Here is an 11,438-nt window from a genome sequence, read left to right as displayed (position 1 = left end):
TCCTGATGTTGAGGGTATTTGGAAAGTGGTCAATTTTCAACAGCATTTATTTATAAGATATTGGGCCAAATTTCCTTCCTGATGTTGAGGGTATTTGGAGAGTAGTCAGTTTTCACCTGTGTAAGTAGAATAAGGTATGAGATTAAATGCTGAAGTTCATTACGGAAAATATACCTTTCTAATTAGGTGATTTTCTGTATCAGCTACATAAATAACATTATTTTTTATAGCAATCCCTTGTGGTGAGTTGAAAGCTGCCTCTGAAAACCTTCCATCTCTCCTTCCACTGTTTGGACCTATAAATGAAACAAAGCAAACTTGAAAGTAATTGTAGAAAAGAAAAATATTATAAAGTGCATACATTTAAACCCATAAGAGAATTACATATTCTAAGAGATGCTTTCACAGCACCTTCTAGAGTTTACATTATTAATACTTTGTGTAGTCTCATTTTAGTCACTGTGGTATGTAATTACAATAGACTGGTACTATGAAGTTTTGAACTCATTCTCCACAACTCCTCTGCTTCTTCAACCTCATCTTCCAAAGAGAAGTCTTAATAGGGGTCTAAACTGTTCCTGTTCCCTTGCACTAAAGGTCAACAGCAACAACAGAAGACAGAAAAGAAAAATTACATCTTTTTTTTTATTCCCAACTACATCAAAGCAAGCCAGCAGGAAAAACTTCAATTTCCGAAGTTCAACTCCATTTCAATGGTTTAGATTTTGATGTAATCACAAATTAAACTAATATTTGATTAGCAGCCTTTTTTCATTAATAATTATGAAAAAGATGACATAGAACTAATTACAGAAAAGAACAGTGAGAATGATGAAGTGAGTCTTCTGCACAGAACAACCAAGAAATAGAAAGGAACATGACGTGAATATAACAGTATGAAGGTAAGCATATTTCAGAGGGAGTAACATTTAAAGTCATTAACAGTACGTGTCAGCAGAAGACATTTAGATATGAGTTATGTGTGCATCATGATTTATGATGCAAATATAGTAATTTCAACCTTTGTGTATGCCCACATTTATTACTGTATTATCAACTTCATTACATTATCTTCTGCCCACTGAATCATTCAACTGAGTCACTGAAATACACAGACTTTTACACCTACTGTCAGAAGACAATTTAGATCTTACAACCACAAAGGACTGAGGTGCTGGTGTGTCAGATTCCAGTACCTCCCCTTGTAAGCGTTAGGGTGCACATCCCCAGGGAAGGGAATAGCACAGAGTGCCACAGAAAGGAGGGGTACCAGTTCAGAGGTTAGGACACTTCCCTCTGAATTGCTGTTTGATGACTATCCCAGAACACTAAAGGGTAGCTTGTCAGCAGAAACCTCATCTCACATATCAAACAGAAACCAAATTCTCACACTTCTGTCATAAGAAATCCTGTCTGCACTTCCCATAGGAGAAGGGTCTTAAGAGTAATGCCTGTATCAGGTTAACTTGTATAATTTGTCTATCCAATGCACTGTTACTTCAAATAGCGAGAAAGTTTCTTCCTTTATTTAAACAGCAGTGCCATTGATATTTTTATCAAGTTTGTAGGATCCTGTCATGGCACAGGCATCGGCCAATACCATACTAAGTAATACAGGACACTTCTGTGTACAGCTTCTGATTCTGAGACATAAATGAACCGCTGGTTTCAAAGATCTGGGGATTCAACCACTTCCTAAATCTGTTTACTACAGTTGCTCGTAAGTGGACTATCCTAACAGCTATGTACTTGGTGCATTAAGATGTAACTTTCACCACTGTACCAATATAAAAAAAGAACAAGTCTGAAAGTTTCATTTATGAAAGAATAAAGCATGCAAATTTTCTTGATTTACATTGTAAAACAGAGAGTAATTTTACAAAAACAGTTAAAGAGTTTTTTAAAGCCTAAATGTTACTAACAAACTTTGTAACAAATGTAACTAAATTTAAAACACTTAACTTTCACTGTTTTCATAACTTGTTTATATGGTACACCTTGTGTGTGAGAACACAGGCCTTTTCATATATACTAAGGCAACTTCATTTTCAGGTGCCTATGTACCAGTTTAATGCCACTGTTCTTAATAATTCTCCCCTTCTCTAAAAACCAGAAGGGAATCCTATAGAAGAATGTTCTTCATCAAGAGAAACCCAAAAACCAAACAATGACCAAATGAAAAAAACCACACCAAAACCCTCCCCACATACCACCACAATTCAACATTCATTTCTTCTATTTGAAAGGCAGGCACTACTTTCTCTTTTCTTTTCCCTACCTTGTTGCTGGATGTTATGTATGTCCTTCAATCTAAACCCATTTGCAACTCTTTCAGAAGAATACAAAATGTATTTTTTGTAATTCATATTGGATATCACATGATAATACAAACTTTAGTCAACAGAACAAAGCCGAAAAATTAGACATCTCAATCAACTGCATTAAGAGTCTCCCACTGACGGTACTATATATACTATATACCCCTCACATCCAGTAAAAGTGATTTTAGTAGAAAAATAATAATCTGGCAATGCTCATAAACTGCTAGGTCCTCTAAGAGAAGAATCAGCCTAGTAGGCCCAGCAAACATACTCTAAACTAAAATTACTGTAATAATATTAATATACCCTTACCTCCAATAGTGTGTAGAATTTGTCCATTTTTTTGAGTAACCAAAATTCTATGATGTCCAGTGTCTGCTATTACAAGCCTTTCTCCTGAATTATCAACGGTCACTTTGCCAGGAAACAGCAGAGGAGAAGGTGGGAGGGAATCTCTGTATAGCTTTATTCCAATGCTGTTATCTTTGATTTGTCCCCTCTCCTTGTAGAATTTCAGCGTCATAGAAGTAAATAAAAACAACTTCTCTCTGTGTCCCTCTCCAACAAGGGAAAACAGCATATTTCCACGAGGCCCGAGAATGACCAGAGTTGGCCAGCAGGACACTTCTAGTTCATGCCACAGTGTTGCATCTGCATCATTTACTACAGGGTGGACAATATTATACCTCAAAACGGCACTTTTAATGTTATCCAGAACTTTTTCATTGGGGAATTTTGCTGAGTGGACACCAACAATAATAAGACCATCTGAAAGGAAAAATAAAGTCATGCATTGAAACATATTTGTATTTGAATAAAAAAAAGTAGTAAAAATGAGGCACAGTGATCTCACAATATGACTGACTGCTTTCCAGAAGGAGAAGACCTGAACAAACAAAAAGGAATTACATCGCAGTAGGAGCACAGATAGCTAGGTGTACAGAATACCAAAACTCTGAAATATTATTTCAGTAAAATTACTGAACTTGAGGACCATTACTTCCCCAGCTGGTTGAGATCTAGTATGTCATAAATTGTTCTTAGCTCCTGAACCTCTACATTCTAAGGTAGAAAATACATTAAAAATAATTTTGGGTAAGTTGTAGCAGGTCAACTGATACTTTCATTTTTTCCAGATGTTTATGATACCTTTTTGTCCTTTGATTCTTATACACAGCTATGGTGTTGTAGGAAATGAATTCTTTTCAACAGTTAACTAGGAATCACAAGTAAACACTGAACTCTCGAAGTCCCAAGTTACCTTGGCATATCTAACTCCAGATAAGCAGTGAAAAAGTATAAACTCTGAAATCATTACAGTATTCTAGATTTCAAATAAAAAGGCAGCACTGACAACTAAGACAAAATGACAAATACCACTTGTTACAAACCAGGCAGGCTTGAACCCTTTTTCTCACACACACACCACACCCAAAAAACCCCAAACCCACCAAAACAAAAACAACAAAAAAACCCCCACAAAAACCAGAAAGAAAGAAAAAAAAGTCAGGAAAAGAGGAGGATTAAATCATTGATTTTTGCCCCTCCCCTTAAAATGTTTAACTTCATTTCTGTATTTGGTTAATAATGAAGAGTTTAGGTTTTCCCACAGCATGGATAATTGCACTTGAAATCCTGGTATGAAGGAATAAGTATAATGTAACATAATTCTGCTTATATACACTGCATACATAATACCAACCTTAAAATTGATCAAACACACATAATTGTGAGCTTCCTTGAATTGTTTGCTTATTTTCTTAGTTTTACAAAATTCAAACACAGAAATAAAAATCTATGGCTCAGACTTCAGCTGCTTTTCCCTTGTGATAAGAAATAAATCTACTTCCACCCCATTTAGACTATTATGTAAACAGCCCCTTCCTATGCAACAAAAAAAGAATGAAGAGCCTGCCTTCAGTCAGGCTGCTTTTCAGTACTTTCTAGGAGCAAAAATACAAGAAAGAAACCCCCCAAAGGGATCTGCATCCTTTTTCAGGGCTTTAAATTATGTTTCACTAGTATAATCTCCAACAAATGAAGTAAACTGCATATCACATCAATACCATACTTCATCTCACTTTGTATTTAAAAAATACTATTAACCATAAGCATAATCTTGTCATAGTCAAAGCAACTTGTCAATTGTAACTGAAGTAAGAAAGGTAACAACAGTACCCATGCAGTCGTAGAAAGCTGCAATAATTTTAAACCACAACTATTAATCTAATGGAAATCCTTAGACACTAACCTTACTACTTATCCAAAAATCAATCATGTTTCTGGATAGTGCAAGTATTTTGTAACCACAAATAACAACTGGGGCCTTTCTACCTTTGTCCAAGTGAAAGTTCTAAATTTTCACATGACCTTTTGTGTTACTTTGAGGATAGGAGTGAAATTAAATGGGCAAGGAAAATATCCTTAGAGTAGACACCCAATTTGAGTTAATTTTGCTGCAGTATTAGAAATTATTTTGACACAACAAAAAAAAAATAGTTTCTCTTTTTTTTTTTTTTCACCCAGTCAAGTGGGGAAAAGTATTTATACATTTATTTAGCATTTATAAATGCTTTTATCAGTAGCATTCAATTATCTGTGGCATTTCCTTCCTTCCCACATCACCAATGTCTACAGGTAGATTCCTTACAGTACCATATTTTTCCAGTAATACCAAAAAGCGAAGACTTGGAGTCTGTACAGGGTGGCATGGTGGCAAACTACTCCAATTCTAATGATGCTTATACTCCACAATATGAGTGTAGATCCTTGAAGAACTTCAAAAGGTTCTTAAATCAGAATAATTCGTGCTCAAATACTCACTGCAATGCAAAACACTATATTGTGCTCCTACAGACAAAATAGGCTTTGTTGAAAAGCTACTGAAGTTAGATAAGCAGGATATACTCTAGTTATAAAGGGTAAAGGCAGATGTGCAATGTGCATCTCTAAGTAAGCAAGTTATGTTATTTGGTGCTTACTCTAATATTGTTACGCTTTACCCTAAACAACAGCCAATGGAAATAGCCCTTCTCAAAGGAAACTCATCTGGAAAAGGCAATTCTTTAAATAAATGTTTTCTCAGCAAAGTTTTAAGAAGACTTGAGAGTATGAACTGTTTCAGCTCCTTGTAGTAGCAGAAACAATTTTTAGAAGGCAATTTTGTTCTCATTCAAATATAGCTATTTGTTACAACAGGAAGAGACTTCATCAGTTTATCACGAATCGAACCAGAACATAATCTAAATGTCTTCAGTCACCTTGCTAACAAATTTATTTCTCATCTTCTAGCTTCTCATAGTTGCTAGAACAGTACTCCTCTTTACTCTAGTTTTTCTCTCTTTACTTTTCCAGTTGCAATTATCAAAATCCAGAATTAGTTCCCTGAGAAGGAAAGCCACCCACAGATAACTTTTTGCAGCTTGCATAATGCACCTTTCTCCTAATAAAAGAAAATAAATTTATTTATTTAGCAGTCTAACATTTTCATTTTTAATCCACACGAAGTGTACTTTTTTCCACAATAAGTCCACATATTTTATTTCATTTAGCATCAATTGTTACATGCCACACAACAATTCATTCTAAACGGGAAGTTTACACATCAGATCATTACTGTTATTTGGCATTTACCACCTAATCCATTAAATGGCTTAACTATTTGTAAAACTTCAAGCAAATATGTAAAAATAAGATGCTTTTGTAGAACAGTCCAAAAGCCCTGCAGTTGCAGTCAGTGGAGTTTGCCATTGCAAGAACAGTGAAACCTGTCCTCTGTCAGTGAGGGCCTGAACCAGGGCCCCAAAAGTAACAACTACAACAACTGCGCCCGAGGACATGGTTTGGAATGAAATGTGGTGTTTAATTTCATGCTTTTTCTCCTACCTTCACAGTAGAGGTGCAATCTGGCTAGCTGGACATCTATGTTCTACCCTCACCTCTGGTTTTGTGGTAGAAATGTAAGAAAGGCAAATATTTCAGGTCTTAAATAGTTGTACTATTTGAGCTCGGATGAGTTTGTTTCCTTCTAAAAAAAATAATTTAATCTCAAGTTGTCTTTTTATTCAGTTACAGAGAAACAGAAAACTATTTTTTTCTTTTAGCCCTTCTCCTCAACCATAAAACAGTTAATGGAGAAGAACACCATCTTCAATGTGACAACAGGAAAGGGTAAATAAAGTGCTGCACAATGAAAGACTTGGTTGAATATAACAATTTCACAAATATAGAATTTTAAAAATCACTCTGATACAGCCTTTATCAATCCTATAGGTGCAGCATGATTCAATATCAGACAGCTGAAGTTGTAGCATCATTAATTGTTTAACTCCAAACAGCAGGTCAAATATTTTAACTGTAACAGGATCAGCAGCAGTGCCTATGTTTGCCTTTCAAAAATACCATTAAAGCTAGAAAGACAATTCTATACTTAACACCTAAACAGCACAAGTAAATTAAAACATTCTCTCATGAAGAAAACTCTTGTGGAAACAGACGGATGCTATACTGAGATAAAAGAATATGCACACCGTTTAAAACACTTTCTTTGAAGGATTGTAACAGAGCACAACACTGGATTTAAGCCAAGCTATTTCTGAATATTAAAAAGCACTCCCTCTTATAGAAGTCATTTCTGGACTGCTGATAACATGAACTGAATATGCACTGGGTTTTAAAATAACTTTCTGAATGCCACTTGAAATACAGAAATAGCACCACTGAAGATAGCAGTGAGAACATATCAGATAAAGATGTTAGGTGACATTTGATCCTATGGAAAGCAGTCTTCATTCTGAAACAGACCACCTGAAGTTCCAGACAACAGAACTATGTACATATGTACAATGATACATATAATGGTTTAGGATCACCCTAAAACTACAGTTCCTGGTGTTCAGACTTCTCGTGTCTGATGATCACACTGCTGAAGTTGCAACAGGCTCCATCTAAAAGGGCATTTGAACCACATAAGAAAAGTAATCAAGAGTACCAAAAATGTAAGTACACAACTTACAATCAAAAAAAGACATTATGTCAATATTGAGGTTTGTTCTTAGCTCTGCAGAAAAGTATAGGCAACATTCCTTCAAACATTCAATTAAAGATCCAAATGCATTATGAGAAAGATGCTTTGTCAGAGTTAAGATGCCTGTTTTCATCCTGACATTAATTGTCTGCTAGGTCAGCACCCTCTATCACTTCTATGGCATGGTAAATATATACATGAAATGTGTAAATAAATATCAAAGTGATTAAAACAGAATGAAACTGCAGAATAAGGCTGAATACCAAGATACCTGCACTAATATATCTAGACATTCTTAAAGCACTTTTTGATATGGCTGACATCCTTTCTACTTTAGCTTTATTCTTCAACTTCTATTTTTTGCAAGTTTCTCAAGTCAACAACTCTCCCCTTCTCTTTCTCCTAGTGATTAGGAAATCACATTTGCCTTTGGTGAAGAAGATGCACATTGACATAAGACCATCTACTGAAGGATTTCCCTATGGCTTAAAAAACCACAACCCTTACTGCCTTGATATATCATACATATTATTGTAATGCTAACATTTACACATTTAGCACAGCAGAGAAAGATTAAATAATCTGACAATCAAAACATGAAAACAGCAGAAAACAACCAAAAGGTTGTCTATAGTTATAAAAAGAATATTTTTCTTTTTTGTTTGAACCGTCAAGCACCTTAATCTCTTCCTGAATCTGACCGCTATCCTGTTTCCTAATGGATTAAATTTAAGATTAATGCTGTACACACCTGCTCTTCTTTCCTTTTACCTCCACTCACCCCAAGTATCTTTTTTCTTACACTGGTCCCTGTAGGAAGAGGATAGCTCAAATCCAAAAAGAACTTGTAAGAATAGCTCAAATGCAAAAAGAATTTATCACCTATCAGCAAAGTACTTTCTTTAAGTAATAACTCCTATGACAGGAAGTTTAATACAAGTCAAACAAAACCTCTATCTCCAAGTGGACCTTCAGTTCAGTCCTGAGTGCTGCAGCCTCTTCTACAACAGTATAGAGATGGTCAAATACTTCAAAGAGAAAGCTTGTGGGGAAAGGTTGTTAAAATGAGTATTTTGTTGTCAACTGATTTAACAGCTTTGTCTTAAAAAACAGATTAAGGATATGACAGGTATATTAATACAGTAACACTATAACAAAAATGTTTATAATTTAAAGGTATTAATTCTATGAACGTCAATGTAAGCTTCTGAAATCTCAACCTAGCCCTTCTTCCCAGTATGCCTGATATCCACCACAGTCCACTTACCATTTGCTAACCATCTTCCACTTAAAACTGCCTCCTTCTCAAAAAAATGCCATGAGTTTTTCGTTATTAAAGATCTTCATATCTGAAATATTTTACCAGATCTCAAATTTCTCCAATCAGCTACACTTTCCAAAGTAGAAAAATTTCTTTATGTGAGTCTCCTGTAAGGCACTATGTAAACCTAGCACGTATGTGAACTATTTAAAGAACCTGAAATTTCAAAGACATTGTAATTTCTTTTTCTAGTGAGAGAAGGTAACACATGAAAACAAATGCTGCCAAAATTAAACCCCTTCAGAAATGCCAATAGAGAATCAGAGACTTAAACATTGTAAGATAATGTTATTTACTACATATACATTATATTTAATACAATATTTTTAGGGCTGAAAATAACACTGTTCTTCATCTCACTATTCAGTCTATTAAAATATCCAAGATAAGTGAGTAGCTGATACATTCTGCGCAAGACCACAGCTTATCTCTGACAAGTCATCATGGTGACAAGAGACTGCATTCTAAATAGTAATTACCCTGCATTTTTATTCACTCAGAGAGAGATAGATTTCATCTCAGATGTGACTTTAAAGAGTTTAATTCCCTCTCTAGAACACAGAACTATTACTGGTATATAACATGATGCCAATACCAAAGAAATCCTAAACCAAGCTTACATATATTGCCATTTCAGTTAGAACAGAAAAAAACAAGTAATCTTAATGATATCCATCCTACCACCTTTACTATATTCTTCTCAGAATTGGTTCCTAGGTCAAGCGTAGATGGTTACATACAATTCTGAGCCCATATCTTACATCCTTGTGTAGCTTTTTGCTAATAGCTTTATTCATTAGGATATCAGATTTGGGCTTTAAGCGCATAACCTGTTTCTTTAATTACATGGACACAACAGATACCTTATTTAACCCCATTTAAAAATGTGATGGCAGTATACACAGGCACCTTTTTTAGGCTGCTTAAAAGATTAGAAGACATTTTTAGGTTCCCCTGAAATTTTGCCAACTGTTTAGTAACCAGCAACAAAGTGACTCAGCTACTCTGCCTGCAACACTGCCAGGAAATTCTATTCTAAGTAAGCCAAAGCACTTTTACCTTTATCAGAGTACTGGTGCTCTAATGCGTGGAGATCAGGCAGCAGGTGCAAGCAATTGATGCAGCAGTAAGTAAAGAAATCCAACACCACAACTTTTCCACAAAGGTCTTTGTGAAGAGAAATAGGACCTTCAGTGTTTAACCACTGTAGATCTGGAATTCAGAAAACAGCGATAACCAGTTAAGGGAAGGGCAACATACATAAATTACATACCACCATACAATGTTCCTGGTACATTTAACTTAAAAAACCTAAACTTCAACATCTCTTTCTATGTAGGTAGAAAAGCAAACCAAAAGCCTTATATTTATCCAAGCCACCCTTATGTTCCACAATTCTTCATAATTAGTAAACAAAAATAAATATTAACAAGATTTACTGTGATACTGAAAGTACAGTTTATATATTTAAATAGGCACCTCTTAGTTGAAAGAATATACAAGCCTCAGAACAATTATCATACATTTTAAAACATTATCTACATTATTCAACCCCTAACAATCGAAAACAATTGATTTTTTAAAATTCATATAAAACCTAGTGAATTAAAAAAACCTGTTAAACTCTTAATGATTTTTCCAACAGTTTTGTAAAGAGATGACTGAAATAATTTTGTGTTTATAGTTTTGATCTTGATTTTCAAAGTTTGCAATGACATTTAAACGAATTCTATTAGATGGGAAGAAGTACAACCTTTTCAGATATACCTGATACTACTACTGGTCATTTATTTTAACCACTTTATATGAGACACGAAAGCATTCTTCTCTCACTGGTAACTGCTGTTCCTCTACTTTTAGCAACTGACATCAAGACAAGAAATAAATATCCTAGAATACAGCCTGCTGTTATCACTTAACATTTCTGGAAAAAATGGGGCAAAAAAAGATAGTCGATACAGTGCAAAGCTTTGAAGGCCTTTTTTTTAAACAGTATACGCTGAGTAATCTAAATATCCTCAAAACTTCCACTCTGTCAGTTTCAGTAAACTAAGCTCTTACTGCCCCAGGAGGAGTTACTGCTGCTGAAGTCAGCAGAAAGCTTGTCTGTGGAGGACTGATGTCTATGTCCATGTATTTATAAACAGATACACACACATTCAGATTTGGAGACAATAATGAGAATAATTCATCAAGTATGTGTGTTATTTCCACAGTATAACTGCTTTACTGTTTACTTTTTGAAAGAAAAGAATAGGTAATTTCTTTTGCAGCATTTCTCTTTTTCACTAGAATTAAAATATTTTATATAAAAACACACTGCAAATGAAAAATATTGGCTACTTATTTCAGCTCTTTTTAGAGAGAAAATAAGGCTTGACAGAACACAGGAAGTGAAAAAAAGCGAATGACAGAAGTGAAAATTGAATCCAGGGGTCCAAATCTAGACAGAAAGAGGATTCACTTTGCTCCATTGATGAAGTCAGCATTCATTCCCATGATACACATATGATTTTAACCCTGAAGTTTACCTCCTGAGGTCTCTTGTCTTGCAGTCAGATGTGAGCTCCCACAGCTGCAGAGTCTCACCAAGTTCAAAAGGACCCTGAGCAGGGCTTGTAAGACCTTACAAGACTTAACCTTTGATTTCACACTTAGCAGAAGAGAAAAGGAAGTGTGAAAGGGAGATGGGCACTCCACTGGAGCATGATGACATCCCCAGCACAGTCTGTGTTACCAGCAACATGAAAACTGACAAGCACAGGTAAGT

At 35.1% G+C, this 11,438-nt stretch overlaps 1 protein-coding gene across 2 annotated transcripts in view; it reads right to left on the bottom strand.

The window, feature by feature from the left end:
- The window catches only part of NHLRC2 (NHL repeat containing 2), a 36,868-nt gene that overhangs the window by 24,730 nt on the left and 700 nt on the right, over positions 1-11,438 (bottom strand). For both annotated transcript variants that reach the window (XM_037401420.1, XM_037401422.1), the window contains exons 2-4: positions 9,728-9,880; positions 2,634-3,089; positions 175-296 (exon numbers count right to left, since the gene is read on the bottom strand). In XM_037401420.1, the coding sequence (XP_037257317.1) occupies positions 175-296; positions 2,634-3,089; positions 9,728-9,880 (731 nt within the window). The remainder of the gene's footprint in view (positions 1-174; positions 297-2,633; positions 3,090-9,727; positions 9,881-11,438) is intronic.

This window comes from Falco rusticolus, chromosome 9, assembly GCF_015220075.1.
Source record: "Falco rusticolus isolate bFalRus1 chromosome 9, bFalRus1.pri, whole genome shotgun sequence".
Lineage (NCBI taxonomy): Eukaryota > Metazoa > Chordata > Aves > Falconiformes > Falconidae > Falco > Falco rusticolus.
The sequence above is the reverse complement of the archived record's forward strand: the minus strand, read 5'-3'. Positions and strand labels throughout refer to the sequence as shown.